Source organism: Notolepis coatsorum (assembly GCF_963971535.1).
Source record: "Notolepis coatsorum genome assembly, chromosome: 2".
Classification (NCBI taxonomy): domain Eukaryota; kingdom Metazoa; phylum Chordata; class Actinopteri; order Aulopiformes; family Paralepididae; genus Notolepis; species Notolepis coatsorum.
Window position 1 is genome coordinate 76,275,038 of NC_140166.1, and position 19,698 is coordinate 76,294,735.

The following is a 19,698-nucleotide window of genomic DNA, read 5'->3' on the forward strand; positions in this document are numbered from 1 at the left end:
AACATATTTGATCAAAGTGGGTCGAGAGTGAGGTCACAAGGGGCTTGCCTCAAGGGTGTCTGCTGTCGCTGTTTGCATTGTGTGTGAGCCGTGTGTCTGACGTCTATTTCCTAGACCTGATGGGCTTCTCATTGGTTTAGTTTAGAGCGGCACCCTCGTGTCGTACCCTTGTCCTAGTCTACGTTGATCTGGTATCAATTACAACACGCATGCTCATCAGTGGAATAATAGAACATGTTGAATCTTAGGCATTGGTCACGAGGCACTTGTTGTGTTGTAGTCGAGATGATTGGTAATACTTCAGAAAAGGGGACACATACAGTACTACTCATGGTCATGGTTGCAATATCAGTATCAGTGGCTCGTAACGCGAGGGCAGAACATATAGAAGAAGAACCCAAGTGTGGTCTTATAGTGGCAAATAAAGATTAATCATCCACTCATAATGGACAGCCATGAAAATAGCGTCTAAAATTGTGCACCTCAAAATAAAGTTTGACCCAAACCGCCCACACTGAGGCTGCAACTAGATGAAAATCAACGTGGTAGCGTAGCTAACATAACCCGCTGAGAACAAAACGTGCTATGAATACTGTCAATGTTCTTTTTCTTTCTTTTCTACTTTTTTGTCCTCTACCTTTATTTACCCGAGGAGGATTGTGCTCTTTTTCAGCAATGCACCTGGTTTACACTCAAACAGTGCACCTGCTTTACCCTCACATAGTGCACCTGCTTTACACTCACACAGTGCACCTGCTTTACACTCACACAGTGCACCTGGTTTACACTCAAACAGTGCACCTGGTTATATTTCGTATTTGCATCGCGTCCCGCTCTGAGCCTTACGAGATACTTCTATCTCCTGTGATACTTAATGTATCTCCCACGAATAAAAAAACACATGCACCCCACCTGTATGGGGCCCCGCCCCTTATGGTGGCCACCACCCATATAACCATGACTCTGGTCATGAAACACCCTTCCTCTGTTTTCGTCCCAGCGTATTGGATGCGTGCACCATACGAGTCTAGCGGAATGAAAAGATTAAGGAAGATTAATAATGTTGGAAGCTTACCGGAGGTTGCTGGCCCCTGGCATCTTCGACGCATGTTTTCGGCGACACGACGGGCCTGTGTTGATGTTCCTCGTTTGATGACTGCACATCGAGGTTCAGCTGTACAAGGCTGGCTGTCGGGCCAGCTTGTACTCAGGTAGACCCTGTGTCTTCAGGCATGGGTATTAGTGTTAGTAATGCTGGTTTGTTTTGTTAACACAACCATGTTGTGTGTTGGCGCCGGGGGCAGGATGGTTTGGTGAACGTTCTCTGCAGGGAACGGTTTCCAAGCTGTCTTGGGCGTGCTGCTAAAACATCTGAAGCTATGCTACATGCTATCGCTACTGCCGCATGCTATTACTACTGCTAATTGCTATGCTGTTTTAATGTCTCCGCCGTGAGATGTTGTCACTCTCCCGCCTCTTGCCCGGTTCATCAATGAAGGTCAGTCGGTAGCTGTTGTGGGGTTTTTGAGTTCTATTTACCTTTTTCGGGTAAATGGGTTGACAACGGGGTAGGTCGTGGCTAGGTTCCTAGCCAGGTATTTTACCTTGTGTTCCGGCGGGGTTTGTTGAACGGTGTTCCCATCTGGGTTGGCGTCGGGTAGTGGGGCTATGGGTCCAGCCGACATGATAAACATGTTGCGTGTCTGTGCACAGGCAATTGTTGTCTTGGGTCCCACATTGCCTGGCGTTAGGCTGCAGTAGTATAAGGGCAGGGCCGCCTGGGAGAAATGTGAGGCCCTGTGCGTTTTTAGACGCGAGGCCCCCCATCTCCTGGGGCGGCCCTGTGTAGGGGGCTATTGTTTCGTTTTGTCACTCTGCTATGAGAAGGTCTGTCTTGCTACAGCTTTCTCTCCTCTCAAACCATTCATACTGACGGTCAATCGGTATACTGGGGGAGTAGTGCGGGGGGGGGGCTTTGTTTACCTTTTTTGGTAAATGGGCTAAACTAGGGCTGGTGTTCTGTTGTGAATATTTTGAATGAAGACGGGTCTGGTCCGTCTCCCCTTAAACTTTGTGTGTATGGGTTTGCTCATTCTACAGTTTTTGTGGTTTAGCTCTTTTATTAATTTAACCCTTTCATGGTGCACACCACAGTGGAGGGTGCTGTTTGCAATCACCACTGGTGCTCCATGTTAACGTCAGTCCTTTGTTTTTGATATATTGAAACAATGCCCCGCCCGGCCAACACCATGGGTGGGTCGGCCTGGCGAGTGGCTGGTGGGCTGTTAAGGCTTGTACCGCCACGGTATGGAATTGGCAACGATTAGAACTGTGTTCGAATTTTTTTTTTTTTTTTTTTTTTATTAAAAAAAATTGTGTCTGGTGGAGGGGCCTTGAGGGCCAGCCGACGTCGACACATCGCGCGAGGTTGTTGACGTTATTAGCTTTGACCCAGCCGCAAGCTATAACCGCTCAGGGTTCCCCTCTCCGCAGGGGATTTTGGTCTTCTGCTGGAGCACGGGCGGTATTGTCCTAGGCCCTACACCGCCTCACACCGCGCAGCCAGAAGAAGAGAGAGCACGGCCTCGTCAGCGGCGATGACGGGGCCCTCGACAGGCGGCCATGTTTTTCCCCCGCCAGAGGTATCCTGGGCGTTGATTCGACAGGTGTCCACAAGGCCGACAGCCTTGGTGGCCGAGGGATCGGCCATGTAGGATGGGTTCGGCTTGAACAAACAAGCCGTCACCGTCCTGCCGCGAGCAGCCCGCTCTCCGATCACTCCCTTCCCCAACACCAGCGGAAGAAGTGGGCTCTGATTGTTTCCTTTGGCTGCAGGCCGCGTGCCTTCGTTGAAGCGCGGGCGGCCCCACTTTTCGCTTCTCATGGGGACAGGGGCTGACACCCAGTTGATGGCTGAGCCTGGGTCTGTCCGTGAGAATGTTGTGCTGTCAAGCGGCTCCCACACCTTGAACTGTGTTGGTTGAGCCTGGTGTTACGTCTGTCAACTTAAGTGTTGTCAGCAGGGGGGCTCGAAACCTTTTGAGGCACACAGTGCGGGCTTCCCCGGCCTCGCCTTCGCCAGGCCAGGTATCATGTTGGTGCCTCCCACTCCTGAAATATTGGCAAGTGGTCGCAGCTCACATGGTTTGGGGTAGTAGTAATATCACTGCAGGGCTACGGTGTGTAGGAACCCATGGGGGCCTTACACCTTGCATGTCCGGCTGCAGAACAACTCCTTCAGCATGTTCTGGAGGGGTGTTCAGTGGGGGGGCTTTTTTCATCGGAAGCCCCCCGTATCAGATCGGCCCTTTCTGTCGGGGTTCCCCCTTGGGTGCGATTGCCTCGTGGGTGTGCCAGGGTCAGGTGTTCCGACACGGAACGCGCTCCTCGCACGGTTTTGGGGTTGTCTACGCACAGCGGGGGGACCGGGCCAACTATCTACAGTTCCTGGCGGACCTGCGCCACGTGACGGCGGGTGCGTTGGGAGTGTCGTCACATATGACTACGGCAGTACCATATGTCGAGGTAGATGGAGAGAACGGTGAGGCGGGGACTTGTGTTTACACAACCCCACCCGTTTTCAGGTTTGGTACAGACCCTGTTGTCGGGGTCTCCAGCAGGGACAGCTCTGGTCAACGAGATCCAATCTCTGTGGACGAAGCAAGCCATCGTCGTGGCGTTCTCCTCCCGGTGTTCTCAGCCCGAGAAGTCGGGAGGGAGGGGTGTAAGACCCAGGCTGGACCTGTCCCATGGGAAGGTTCAGCATTTTTTGGATCGTCTCCTACCTGTTGAACACTGTCAGGTGGGGGTCTGGTTCTCCTCCATAGACCTGTAGGATGCGTATGCGCATCCCCGATCTTCCATCCTAGGGCTTACCTACGCTTCCTTTGCAGGGTTAGCGTATGAGTACCAGAGGCTGCCGTTCGGTTTTCTCTGGCTCCCCGCATCTTCACCAAGTGCGTGGAGGCCGCACTGGGGCCTTTGCGTCGTCCGGGGTTACGGAGTGTTCTGCCCTGATGACGTTCTGGTCCTTCGCGGTCAAGGTGGATCGTCAGGTCTCATACCAGGCAGGTCTCTACCAGCCTGGGGTTGCTGTAGACTGGATGTAGAGTATTCCTCTTCCCAGTCAACGGTTGGAGGGCTATGGGCATCCATTTCAGAGCGTGTTGTCAACACGCTCGGGAGGTTCCGTCCTAGGACGGTTACGGCGCTGTCTCACGTCGCGTTTTCACCGACGCCTCCCTCGCTGGTGATGCGTCGGGCCAACGCAGTAGGGGGCAGCTGGCAAACCATGCTGCCCGGTCTGCGCTACGTTCAATGTGTTGGTGTTGAAAGCGGTCCTTCTGGTCCACAAATGGTGTTGATCAGGACGGACGTTACGACGTCAGTGTCGTGTATCGACAGACAGGGAGGAGTACGCTCCCCCTGTCTGCACCAGGCGGCGGGCGGCTGGCTATGGGCTTCCTCCATCTGCGTGGCCTGAGGGCTCCCCACATCCCCGGCAGGGAGAATGTGGGTGCAGGTGTACTGTCGCGGGGCGGCCCTCATCCTGACGGGTGAGGATTGCGTCTGGACATGGCCAGGCGGGTCTGGGACCGATGCCGTGCCGCCAGGGATTCTTCCCCATACATCTGTTAGGTCAGTTGTTGGGACGGGTACGTTGAGGGGCGCAGGTTCTTGATCCTGATGGTGTTACCATCTGGAAGGCGCATGCTCCCTCCACTGTCGCGCTTACGCGGGCAGATGACGTATGTTCCAAGTGTGGTGTAAGGTGGGGGGCCGGGACTCAGTCTCCTGCCCCCTGGATGCTGTCCTTAGTTACCTCCAGTCTCTCCTTGATAGACTGTCGGCTTCGACGGTGAGGGTATATGCAGCAGCTATATCCTCCTATCATGAGGGGTTTGAGGGGATGTCTTGTTCAGCCACCCTCTTGTGAAGCGTTTCCTGCTTGGCGCTCGACGCGTTAAGCCGGTGCAACGCTCCTTGGCTCCGACTTGGGATCTTCAATTGGTCCTCGGTCGGTTGTCCTTGGCCCCGTTTGAGCCGCTCGAGCGGGCGCCGTTGGGACAGCTGTCCTTCAGGACCGCGTTCCTTCTGGCTGTCACTTCCGCTAAACGCGTAGGTGAGCTCTGTGCTCTCTCGGTACGTCCAGAGTGCCTGTCTTTTCGGACCGATTGCGGTGTCACTCTGCGACCTGATCCTGCTTTCATGCCTAAGAATATCCGGAGTTCCTTCCGCTCCCGGGATATTGTGGTTCAGGCGTTTCGTCCTCCTCCTCACACTAGTGAGTTAGATGCGGGCCTTCACCTGTCATGTCCAGTCCGTGCTTGGGGATTTACCTCAGCCGTACTCAGGATTTCAGGGTTACCAACCAGCTTTTTGTCTGTTACGGTGGGGCTCGTGCTGGTAAGGCACTGTCGGAGCAGCGCCTGTCCCATTGGTTGTGTGAGGGTGTTGCCCTCTGCTACACGTTGGCTGGGCAGGATCCCCCTGGGGGCGTCAGGGCGCACTCCACTCGTGGGGTGGCTGCCTCTGCCGCTCTCCTGGGTGGGGCCTCGGTGGAGGCCATCTGTGCTGCAGCTTCATGGTCCTCCCCGGGCTCCTTTGTAAGGTTTTACCTCATGGACATGACCGGGGGTTCTGTCTCCCAGGCGGTTCTGGGGTCTGTGGCCTTTCCTGCTTCCCGTCCTTTGGTCGGGTAGCAGGAGTGTGTGGGTATGGGCCACAGTGTGTTGAGTCACACGTGGTTCCGCCTGTACGGTGTGTTCAAGGGGTTCTAGCTCCCTCTTGTTCGCATTCAGGTGGAGTTGACTGCGCCCCCCCTTCGTTAGGAAGGATGGGGTGACAGGGCTCCCCGCACCCCTTGATGTGGGCTTACGGGTCCTCAGGGGGTACATCTGTCGGGTCTCGCGCCCGCTCTTCCCCATTATCTCGTAAGGCTCAGAACGGGACGCGATGCAAATACGAAATATAACGATAGGTTATGTAGATAACCTAGTTATATTAGTATTGGCTGAGCGTCCCGCTCTGCGCGCCCTGAGTTCCCTTTTGAGGGATCTTTTCCTGGGACGGGTTTTTGGCGAGGAAGGGTGTTTCATGACCAGAGTCATGGTTATATGGGTGGTGGCCACCATAAGGGGCGGGGCCCCATACAGGTGGGGTGCATGTGTTTTTTATTCGTGGGAGATACATTAAGTATCACAGGAGATAGAAGTATCTCGTAAGGCTCAGAGCGGGACGCTCAGCCAATACTAATATAACTAGGTTATCTACATCAGTGGTTCCCAAAGTCGGGGTCGCGACCCAAAGGTGGGCCGCGAGCAGCCACGGATGGGCCACGAGACGATTAAAAAAAAACAAAAAAAATATAAAAAAAAACATTTCTTTTATTTTTTATTTTATTTTTTAATTTTTTTATTTAATTTTTTTTTGTCAGGCCACTGAACTTAGAAGCAGGCCAGGACAGTGTTTCTAGTTGTATTCTAAAATTCTATTCTATTGTATTCTAAAATGTGACTATATGGTTTTATATTAACTTAATAAATAAACAAAAACGAAAAATCTACTTATTTCAACGAACATTTCAAACTAAATAACAGATTATGCACATAAAACGCTGAAAACAACCGAAGCAACAATAGTATTTTAATGAGGCTATTATTATTATCATTATTATTTTGCAACAAGTTAGCCCTCTCATAAATAGCACATATAAATGAATAACTAACTTGAACTAACTTAATAGGATTGAAGTGATATTTGGCTTAAAAAATCGGTCGCCTGGCAAAAAAAAAAAAAAAAAAAGCCAGACGATGTGCATTGGGCCGCGGCTCTCTGACGCCTTATTTTCTGGGCCCCGGCCTGAAAAGTTTGGGAACCCCTGATCTACATAACCTATCGTTTACACACACAGTGCACCTGGTTTACACTCACAGTGCACCTGGTTTACACTCAAACAGTGCACCTGGTTTACACTCACAGTGCACCTGGTTTACACTCACATAGTGCACCTGGTTTACCCTCACATAGTGCACCTGGTTTACCCTCACATAGTGCACCTGGTTTACCCTCACACAGTGCACCTGGTTTACACTCACACAGTGCACCTGGTTTACACTCACAGTGCACCTGGTTTACACTCACATAGTGCACCTGGTTTACCCTCACACAGTGCACCTGGTTTACACTCACACAGTGCACCTGGTTTACACTAATAGTGCACCTGGTTTACACTCAAACAGTGCACCTGGTTTACACTAATAGTGCACCTGGTTTACACTCAAACAGTGCACCTGGGACCTTCCCAGTCCAACAAGTCTACCACGGATTAGCACAGAGTGGCTCCACTGGGGGTGGTTGGTTGTTCAATGTCTTGCTCAACAGCACGTAGTCGCTGAGAGAGAGAGGCCAGCGTTCATCACTCGCCTTCCCACCCAGATTGGCTCAGCCAGCCCATTAGCAACTTTACCAAATTTACCAGCACACTTCTCTCTTTCTCTCTGCCTCTCTTACTATCACACACACAGACACTTGCACGCACACACAGATGTGCACACACACATGCACAATCACATCACTCCCAGACATCTAGACGTCTATCTACACATGCTTACCCGGCTCTCTCTCTCTCTCTCTCTCTCTCTCTCTCTCTCTCTCTCTCTCTCTCTCTCTCTCTCTCTCTCTCTCTCTCTCTCTCTCTCTCTCTCTAGACACATAGCCTTCAACTTGTACACACGTCTGCACACACACAGCTGTCTCATAAGTATATGTCATTATCCAGATATCTCTGTACATCATATCCATAATTCATAGTATGTACGTCAACTCAGGCATGCTCCACTCATTTAGTCTACTCTCCTGTATAAATACTTTGTTAGCTCGCCATTCTTTAGATATCCGGGCTATAGGGCCCAGTGCTGTAAGCTAGAGGTCTCTCCCTGTTGCAGCATGTCATTCTGACAGTAAAATCTACCCTTACTCAAAGACAGGGGTGTAAAAAGTACCCAGAAATTATACTCAAGTGAAAGTATGGGTACCGTCTCAAAATCACACTCAAGTAAAAGTCAGAGTATCTGGCTAAAAACACACGTGAGTAAAAGTAAAACACGTTTCTACTTTTAAATGTACTTAAGTACTAAAAAGTAAAAGTAAAAACTTTTTTTCTGACTTTTCTGATCGCAGGTGTTTAATCAAAGATCCCCGCTTTCTAGTCTTGCACAAGGAGGACCAATCTGCATGGGTATGGGCGGATTAATTTTCCATTGATGGGGATTTGATTGGTTGTTTTTAAATAAAGCACGGCCGCAGGATTAATAACGTTAACGTTAGTTCGGCCAGAGAAACAAATATACTAATATACTAAATAGTTGGACCTGCAAGATTTGTACTTTGTAGGTCTGCATTTTAAATGTAAGGAGTACAAAGTATGTTTTTTTTTCCCTCTGAAATGGAATTGAGTAAAAGTACAAGTATACAAACCTAATAATACTCCAGTAAAGTACAAATCCCCAAAACAGTAGTTGTAACGAAGTACAATTACTCAGGTACTTTACACCCCTGCTCAAACACTCCACTGTCCGCCTCTGTGAATAATATCAGGTCAAAATGATTCCACATCAGCAACCATGTAATCAAAAGCTCACTTCTCTAACCTTTAGCTTCTACATCGACGCTACAGTAAATGGTGTATTTATTAAGGCTGTCAAAGTTAACGCATCATTAATTTGCGATTAATCACGAGTTAACTATGGACAATCATGCGATTAATCAGATAAAATATTTTAATCAATTGACAGCACTAGTATTTATATCTCTCTTTTATCCAAAGCGCTTTACTATTTGTTCCTCACTTTCTACCCGTTCACTCAAACACTCACACACCGACGGCCGAGGCGACCATGCAAGGTGTCGACCTGCTCATCGGGAGCAGTTAGGGGGGGTTAAGCGTCTTGCTCAAGGACACTTCGACACGCTGGAATCGAACCGGGAACCTCCGGATTACCAGACGACTGCTCTACCCCCCGAACTGTTTTGTTCTGATTTGATTTGAACTCTTTATTTCGAACATGTAAATAAATACAAACAATATAAAATCAAAACAAATCATTGATCTCAAGGAATTTAATGAAAAAAATAAACAAAAGCAACTCAAAACATAACTCAATTTACATGTTCGAAAAGGAGTAGGAAGACTTATACACTGATTTAATCCTACCACTTTTCCACTACTCAAATGAGTGTACTAATTTAAAACCTTACCAAACAAATATATATATATATATATATATATATTAGTGCTGTCAATAGATTAAAACAAATTTCTGTAATTAATCTAGATTAATCAAGATAAAAAATAGCATTTTTCTACTTGAGGCCGAAGCTTGCTATAGATATTTACTTGAGTAAAATCATGGAATTAATGTAAAATCAACACAAAGAAAGTATATTTAGATTCAAAGACTATTTTAATAGCTTTCTTTGAATACAGTTTCTCTCCTGTGAAATACAAATGTTCAACAAAACCATCAACATTGACTCAGCTAGACCGCTTTCTTATATCCGCGGCGCTAAAATTGAAGGTTTTTAATCTAGATTAATTTATTTTAATGCTTTAAATAATTTTAATTAATCTCCAAAGTTAAAGCATTCATTTTGACAGCCCTAATATATATGCCACAATGTTTTACCACAATGTGAAACACAGAGAGCCACAGAGAGACGAAGAGTAACATGCTAATATAATATTCAGGGTTTCAAGAAGGAGAGCGTGTTACCTCCATGTCGTTGCAGAAGGTGGCGTTGGTCCCGAACAGAATCTGACACTGCTCGTCCGCGCTGTAGTGCATGCCTGGCAGCTTGGGGGGCAGCCGCACCTGGTAGCGGCTCCTGGGGTCCGTGTACAGGAGACACGTGCTGGGCTTGGATCTGTCTCACACACACACACGCACGCACGCACGCACGCACGCACGCACGCACGCACACACACACACACACACACACACACACACACACACACACACACACACACACACACACACACACACACACACACACACACACACACACACACACACACACACACACACACACACACACACACACACACACACACACACACACACACACACACACACACACACACACACACACACACACACAGAGACAGGCAGGCCATCAGAGAGACACACACACAGGGTACATTATTAACACACATTCAAATGATGATTTATGTCCACATAAATAAAGAGACATTTCAGTTGCATACAGTAACATGCAGGTTACATACAGTAACATGCAGGTTACATACAGTAACACACAGGTTACATACAGTAACACACAGGTTACATACAGTAACACACAGGTTACATACAGTAACACGCAGGTTACATACAGTAACACACACATGTTACATACAGTAACACACAGGTTACATACAGTAACATGCAGGTTACATACAGTAACACACAGGTTACATACAGTAACACGCAGGTTACATACAGTAACACACAGGTTACATACAGTAACACACAGGTTACATACAGTAACACACAGTAACACACAGGTTACATACAGTAACACACAGGTTACATACAGTCACACACAGGTTACATACAGTCACACACAGGTTACATACAGTAACACACAGGTTACATAGGTTACATACAGTCACACACAGGTTACATACAGTCACACACAGGTTACATACAGTAACACACAGGTTACATAGGTTACATACAGTAACACACAGGTTACATACAGTAACACACAGGTTACATACAGTAACACACAGGTTACATACATACATACAATAACACGCATGTTACATACAGTAACACACAGGTTACATACAGTAACACACAGGTTACATACAGTAACACGCAGGTTACATACAGTAACACACACAGGTTACATACAGTAACACACAGGTTACATACAGTCACACACAGGTTACATACAGTAACACACAGGTTACATACAGTAACACACAGGTTACATACAGTAACACACAGGTTACATACAGTAACACGCATGTTACATACAGTAACACGCAGGTTACATACAGTAACACACAGGTTACATACAGTAACACACATGTTACATACAGTAACACACAGGTTACATACAGTAACACACAGGTTACAGTAACACACAGGTTACATACAGTAACACACAGGTTACATACAGTAACACACAGGTTACATACAGTAACATGCAGGTTACATACAGTAACACGCAGGTTACATACAGTAACACACAGGTTACATACAGTAACACACAGGTTACATACAGTAACACACAGGTTACAGTAACACACAGGTTACATACAGTAACACACAGGTTACAGTAACACACAGGTTACATACAGTAACATGCAGGTTACATACAGTAACACACAGGTTACATACAGTAACACACAGGTTACATACAGTAACACACAGGTTACATACAGTAACATGCAGGTTACATACAGTAACACACAGGTTACATACAGTAACACACGGGTTACATACAGTAACACGCAGGTTACATACAGTAACACACAGGTTACATACAGTAACACACAGGTTACATACAGTAACACACAGGTTACATACAGTAACACACAGGTTACATACAGTAACACACAGGTTACATACAGTAACACGCAGGTTACATACATTAACACACAGGTTACATACAGTAACACATGTTACAGTAACAGTTCAAATGTGCTGCAGCAAGGTAGGTGTCCAATGGTTCAAATGCGCTGTAGCAAGATGTTCAAGGGTTCAAATGTGCTGTATCAAGATGTTCAAGGGTTCAAAGTTGCTGTATCAATGTGTTCAATGGTTCAATGTAGCGAAGCCGTGTTTTATGATGACAGGAATCATCGTAACGTCCTTGATGCATTTCTTGAGGCACCGCAGCGTTAAATCCAAAACATAAGCGGTCTTTTAAAATGTGATTTTACTTTAAAGCAGGTGGAACGGAGCGATGTGGCCGGAGCTGCAAAGCACCGTAGTCGAGTAAACAGGGACATGTTCTTTTGTAACTGTGTGACGCGTCGGTGGACGAGGTCTTTAATGTTATCGTCAAGGCCGGCCGTCTAGTGGAATTCATTCGTCTCAGCAGTCAGGACAGACACACACGCGCGCGAGCACACGCACACACACACGTATGCTGCCATCGGTTTCAGTTTAAAAATGCAGGAGTTTCAATTGTTTGCAACGAGGACCACGTACACAGAACCACAGGCAAGCGACGTCTTTTCTTCCTCTTTCTTTTCTGTTTTTATCTGAGGATAAATACAGGAGTGAACGCACACAAATAATGTGGAATGAGCAATTTCGTCCTTTCGTGCCGGAAAATGACTTACTGAATGAATTCCCGAAGCCGTAGACTTTCCAGAGTGATACTTTTTTTTTTTTTTTTTAAACTTAAATTTTTTATTAACAGTTATTTAGACAGACAGCACTTACAAAAAATAAATAATAAAAAATGAAGAAACTAGCATCACAATAGAAACAAAAAGAAAAAACAGTGCACCTAAATATTCACATGGTTAGTTGTCTGGTTCCCCTACTGTTGTTTTCTAGGTATTTGATATAAAGGTTGATTGTGTATCTCCCTTAAACAGGCATAAACAGGTAATTCCTACTCAAGGACGATAAATGCTGACTAAGGTTTGTATGTGTGATCTGGGTCCAGAGACCCTCCTTGAGCTTCTTTCTTCCCTTCTCCTTCGTCCTTTCTTTTTTTTTCTCTTGTTTATTAACTTTCACTTTGCCTTTTGGTTCACCCATACACAAACCACCTCATCCCTGAATATTTAATATCACACCGTTAAACAGACATAAATAATAAGGTATAAAAGCATTCAGCACTTGTAATATCCCAAAAACAAAATAGAAAATATTAACTAAAGTACAGGTGTGTGACATGGGTTCATAGACCCTGCTTGAACATCTTTCCTCCTTTACCCTTCGCTCTCTTGTGTTGCATTTGGTTCTTCCTCTGTGATGTCGTTCTCGTTCCTTTTATAATCCTCCCACTTTCCCCATCTTTCCCCAAATTTCTCTTCCTGTAACCTCAGCATGTGTGTTATCCTTTCCATATCCTGTATTTCTTCCACTATTCCTACCCATTTTGCTATTGTTGGTGGGTCTTCCTTGTACCACAGTCTCGTTCAGGGTTTCCGTTAAAAAAAATTGTTGCCGGTCTCCGTGACCTGCAAGATTTCAATCTACCGGACAAATGAGATTAATTCCGGTCATAGTTTATTGAGCTTTAAAACAATCGATAGGCAGGCTATATAAAGAATGTCATCCTCAAGGCATGTAGATTTATAATATTATTACTTAAAACGAGGCTACTTTTGCGTATACAGTCATTAATATATTCCAAATAAAATAAGTCCCTCGATACTCCGTGCTGCTGCTGACTTGAAATAAAATAGACCGCGTATGTGGGCAGTCGGTCCGACACTAAACAGCAGTCTGTTATAATCACATTTTTATGAGCTAACGAATTCCGTTATATTGGACATTTGTATTAATTATATCAAGCGAAGAACTGAGAAATTTTGCAGAGAGAGACGGCAACATTATCGTGGGTTTGCGTGATGTATATCTCCACCTCCCAACGACTTGGTGCTGGTCATAATGTCCGGTGAAAACAACTCCCTCCAAGCACAACTTGACCACCCGAACCGTACCAAAACAGGCCAAAATTAAATAGCCCATGCGACGAACGATTCATTACATTCGTTTCATCGTTGCTCCACCAAGCAGCCGGTCCAACAATGAAAGCTGTTATCAGCGCGAGCCGGCCGTTAGTTTGCAAGAAGCATCCAGCTGCAGACCCGCAGAGCAGCTTTCCAGGTCTGGGGACCGCACTGTGCCAGCAAAGCTGGTGGGTTCTGTGGGTCTGCAGCTGCATGCCTTCCGCAAATCCAGCAGCAAGCTCTCGCTGAGCGAAGCAACGACAACAAACGCAATGATTGTTTCGTTCATCGCATAGGCCACCCAACTCCAGCCCATCCAAATACAATTCAAATAATCAAACTGTGCCCAGAGGGAACTATTTTCACCGGACACTATGACCGGAGAGATTAAATATGTCGGACTTCAACAGATTTTGCCGGTCAAATACCGGTAATTACCGGCTAACGGAAACGCTGGTCTCGTTATTGCTTTTCTGGCCGCTATCAACATTATCTTTATTAAATATTTGTCCCCCCCTTGTATTCCCTCGTGTGTCAGGTCTCCTAAGTAAAGCACCAGTCCTGTTTGTGGTAGCCCGTATCCTAATATTCTGATCATTGCTTCCCCTATCTCCTCCCAATAGCCCTTCAGCTTCTGACATCCCCAGAATATGTGCGTGTGATTTGCCCCCTCCTTCCCACACATCCTTCAGCATGCTTTTTGTGTTGGTGCATATTTTCCCTTCAGCTCTGGGGTTATAAAGAATCTGATTATGTTTTTCCATCCAAATTCTTTCCATATTCTCGATACTGTTGTTGAATGTTGTACCTCACATATGTTCCCCCATTCCTTCCCTGTTATTCCTATCTCTAGTTCTCTCTCCCATTTCTCCCTTATATAATCGGTCGTGTGTCCCTTGCTGGTCATTATAGCCCGGTATATTGCTGATATTACTCTTCCTTGCCCCCCTTCGTATGCCCATACTATCATCTTTATTATTCCATTCTGTTCCTCGTCTTTGGCCCCCCTTATTTCTTTGTTGTAGTAGTCTCTAACCTGTAGATATCTGAAGTGGTCCCTGTTTTCTAGTCCAAATTTCTCCTTTAATTTTTGTAGTGTCTGCATTTCTCCCTTCTCTATCATTTTGCATATTGCTGTTGCCCCCCCCCCCTCTCCCACCTTCTGAATCCATGGTCTAACCTCCCTGGTTTGAATCTCTTGTCATGTGCTACCCATCTCAGGACCCCTGACTGCTTCTCCAATTTGTGTGTTTTTACTACTCTGTTCCATATGGTCAAGGTGCATTTGGTGATTGGATCTAATAGTCCCTCTTTTTCTTTAAATAGTTCCCTATCCCCCACCAGAGCTTGTACCTTGTATCCCTCCCCTTCTTTTTCAATGTCTTTCCATCTTGCCTCATATCTGTCGTTACACCAGCACGTCACTGCTCTCAGTTGTGCTGCATAGTAATAATCTTGTAGGCTGGGTACTGCCATCCCTCCCTCTTCCTTTGGTAGTTGTAGTGTTTTATATCTGACCCGTGGTCTTCTCCCCGCCCATATGAACCTCGATATCAGTCTGTCCCACTCCCTGAATTGATTCTGTGGTATTTGTATCGGTAGTGACTGGAATAGGTACAGTAACCTTGATAGTATGTTCATTTTAATGACCTCTATTCTTGAATTGAAGTCCAAGGGCATTACTGTCCATCTCTCTAGGTCTCTCTTTATGTTCTGATTTATCTGTGTATAATTCGCCTCAAACAGTTTCTCCACCCCTCTCGTGATGTTCACCCCTAAGTATTTAATCTTGTCCATGTCCCATCTTATCCTGTACTGTTCTCTAATTTCCGTCGTTGGAGAATAGTTCCATGCTAAGGTCTGTGTCTTTGTCACGTTTAGTTTGTATCCTGAGTAGTGGCCATATTCCTTCAGTAGATCCATCAGTGCCGGGAAGCTCTTTTCTGGTTGCCTCATGTATACTATCACGTCGTCTGCAAATAGGCCTAGTTTATATTCCGTTCCCTTTATCCTTACTCCCTTGATGTCCTCGGTCTGTCTGATCAGTTGTGCCAGTGGTTCTATGAAAACGGCGAAGAGCGTCGGTGAGAGACAACATCCCTGTCTGGTAGCCCTCTCTAATCTGATTCTATCCGTCAAGCTGCCATTCACCTTAACCCTCGCTGTCGGTTCTTGATATAGTGCCTTGATCATCTTCATCGCCCTCTCGTTCAGTCCGAACCTCATCAATGTTTTATATAAAAATTTCCAGCTCACACTGTCGAACGCTTTTTCTGCATCTAGGCTAATCAGTACCGCGCTACCCCCTTGTTTTTGTATCTCCTCTACTATGTGTAATGTCTTTCTCACGTTGTCCTGTGTCTGTCTCCCTTTAATAAATCCAGTTTGATCTTCATCTATAATGTCTGGCATAAAGGTCTCAAATCTTTTTGATATTATCGATGTATACATCTTGTAATCTACGTTGAGTATGGACACAGGTCTGAAACTACTACATAATTCCCTATGATTATGGCTTCCTTCCACGAGGGGGGCATTTTCCCCTCTTCCATCGTGTGTCTGAACGCCACCCCTAACATGGGTGCTAATTCAGTTCTAAATGTCTTGTAGAATTCCGATGGGAATCCGTCGCTCCCCGGAGACTTGTTGTTTTTAGCTCTACTAATTGCATCTTCCAGTTCTTGTTCCGTAATTATTTTATTTAATTCTTCATTCTGTTCTTTCCCTATCGATGGTAACTCTAGCTTCTCCAGATATGTTTCTATTTCCTCTTCTCCCGCTGCTTTTGGCTGTGTGTATAATTTCTCATAGTATTCTCTAAATGTCCTCTCTACGTTCATTTCTATATCCTGCCTCTACCTGGGAATGTGTGCTTATGCATATGTTATTTCAGTTTCTATACTTTGTCTCTATTTGAATAGTTTTTTCAATCTCTTGTGCGTGTACTCATCCGTTCGCCTCCTCCCGCCTCCTCTCCGTCTGGCCTCCTCATCCGTCTCCGTCCTCGCTCTGTCACGTTTCACCTCCGCCTCCTCCTCTCTCCTCCCTCCTGTTTCGGTCTCCCACTCTGATCCACCTGCGGGCTCCTTCCAATCTCTGCTGCAGGCTCCGCGTCTGTTCCTCCCGCCTCCTTCCTTCTCCGTCCTCCGACATCCTCATCCCTCGCCGTCTCATCTCTCGCTCCGCTTCTCGTGCCGTCGCGTACATCGCCGCCCCTTCCTCCCAGTGAATCCTTAGCGAGGTCATGGGTGACTGGAATCTCATTCCGTTTTCTTTCAGGGTTTTCTTCAGTCCCGCGTAGGACCTGCGTGTTATCGCTACCGCTGTCGAGTAGTCGTGATCAAATGATAGTCTTTTCCCTTCGATTTCAATCTTCTTGGTCCACGCGGTTCTGAGTACCAATTCCTTAACCTCGAATCTCAGAAAGTTAATAATCACCGCTCTCGGAGGTCTGTCCGGTTGTGGTCTCGGAGCCAACGCCCTGTGGGCCCTCTGTATCTCAATTTTTTCCAGTCCCGTTTCCTTCATTTGTTCTTTGATAAGCTTTTCCACATATAGGGTCACCGATTCCCCTTCGACTCCTTCTTTCAGTCCCCATATTCTGATGTTATTTCTCCGTGACCTCCCCTCCATGTCCGACATCTTTGTCTCCATCTGTTCTTGTTTCTGAATCACACATGTTAATACCTCGTGTATCTCCGTGTTCCATTCCTCCGCGTGTGACGTCCTAGTCTGTAACTCGGTCACGTTTCTGTCCTGTTCCGCCATCTTCTCCTCCACCCTTTTGATTTCTGTATTCATTTCACCTCTGAAGTCCTCCTGTTCCTTCTTCAATTCCTCCCGTAGCTTCCCAATATCATTCCTTATCGTGTCCGTGTTCAGTTTTATCGCCGCTGTTATGTTCTCCAGTATCCCGGCCTGCATGATCACGGCCCATCCTGGCATTCCCGTGACTGCCTCAGCGGTACCTCCCCCTTCTTTCGCCTGGCTTTTCTCGGCTTCGCTTCGGGGATTCTGTTTCTTCAAATTCTCTCCTTCTCGTATGTTCTCCATTTCTATTTCCTTCACAATCGTTGTCTCTTCCTTACTTCTCGTGAGCATTTTCCTTTTTAATTACTTTTCGGGTCTTTTTTTATCCGTTTTTTCACTCATTTGACCAGGAGCTCTATCGCGCGTGTGTTACCCGTCTGCTCTCATACCGGAAGTCCCAGAGTGATACTTTTATCTCCGTTCCATCTTTAAAATTGAGTTTGGTCTAAAGCGCGTCATTGTGTTACACACCTCGTACATTGTTTTTGTTTGGTTTATTCTGTGTTATTTGTTGAGTCTACGCAGTCCTCATTCCAAACCATTGGAACAAATACCATGTTTAACACTTTGAGTGCCAGCAGGGGGCGCACGATATATAGCGCTTGAGTGCCAACGCTCTATTCAATGAGAGAGCGAGCACATTTGCGAACGCATAAACTATATCTTAAATTATGGCTATGTGTCTAATAATCTCATTTCCTGATCAGCACACACACACACATACGGGACACGTTGATATATCTGTGAAAAAAGCTCTGATTATCCCAAGACTGGTAAAATAGATTCCTTACACACAAACACACACACACACACACATGACCTGTGTTAGCAGTAACTAAGCAGTCAATCCGCAGGAACTATTGACACAGAGACATCTATCTACTTAGCATTCTGTGTTCTACTCTGTCAATCTAACCATCCCATAATAACAGTTACCAGGTCGATGTGTCTACTCTATCAATCTAACCATCCCATAATAACAGTTACCAGGTCGATGTGTCTACTCTATCAATCTAACCATCCCATAATAACAGTTACCAGGTTGATGATGAATGCATTCAGTCTGAGAAGATACTCATTGATTGAACCCCAGTAGGCATCAGTAGTAGATACCATCTATCATGTCATCTTTAAAGGCCAAGGTACAGTGGACAGAGATCGATGCGATGGAGACCAGGAATGACTAGTGACCTGGACTAGTGAGTGGCCCGTATGGATTATTTTCAGCTGACGCGGTACAGATGAAGTACTGTCAGGGGCTGTCCTTGATTAAATACCTGCTCAGTTAAGTTGTCAAGGAATGTGTTGCCCAATACATTTGTTGATTTAATCGACACATCTGTAAAATATGAGTTTCCCACATGCAGTAATACAAAAACATCTCCTTTAACACTAGCACAGCCGAGTGTATCCTAGGTATCCTCGTCACTCGGTCGAGCTCCAGCTCTGTCCTCAGTGACTTTTCCTAAAAGTACCCGTTTTATCTCGCACGGTTTCTGAAATTTCAAAATTACTTCAGGAAAATATAATTAGAACGTTATTCCACATATTGGGCCGTTGGAACAGACGAAAGTCACAGCACTTAGCGAGCATCTAGTGCAGGGGTGGCCAACCTGTGGCTCGCGAGCTGCATGTGGCTCTTTGCCCATCAATGTGTGGCTCTTCCATCCAAAAAATAAAAAATAAAAAATAATAATAATTTGTTTTAATTTTTTTTATGTCACTCAAACCTACATTTCATTGTGGTAAACCTCATATTTTTATATTCAGAGGTAATTATATAGTTTACACTGTTTATTTTTCTCATATTTCTCATATAAGCTGTCGGGTCATCTGACCCGTTCCCGGCGGGAATCAGTAGCATTTTCTCCATGGCTGTGTTAGTGTTAAATCTCATGGTTACCAGAGATGTGATTCTCATTTTTCAGGAGATAACGTGTTCAGAAATAACAACATAGAAATTGACTAATCGACTAACAACTCATTCTTGGCTGACTAACACCAACACAGGAGGTAGAGCAGTCATCTGGCAATCCGGAGGTTCCCGGTTCGATTCCCGCTCCTCCCGGGCAGCGTGTCGATGTGTCCTTGAGCAAGACACTTAACCCCTAATTGCTCCCGATGAGCAGGTTGGCACCTTGCATGGTTGCCTCCGCCGTCGGTGTGTGAATGTGTGAGTGAATGGG

The 19,698-nt window shown here is 46.0% G+C and overlaps 1 protein-coding gene across 1 annotated transcript in view; it reads right to left on the bottom strand.

The window, feature by feature from the left end:
* The window catches only part of adamts17 (ADAM metallopeptidase with thrombospondin type 1 motif, 17), a gene marked incomplete at both ends in the record, with an annotated part of 341,041 nt that overhangs the window by 119,828 nt on the left and 201,515 nt on the right, over window positions 1–19,698 (bottom strand). Inside the window, 1 exon segment of the mRNA XM_084308233.1 lies at window positions 9,774–9,924. Within this exon segment, the coding sequence (XP_084164359.1) occupies window positions 9,774–9,924 (151 nt within the window).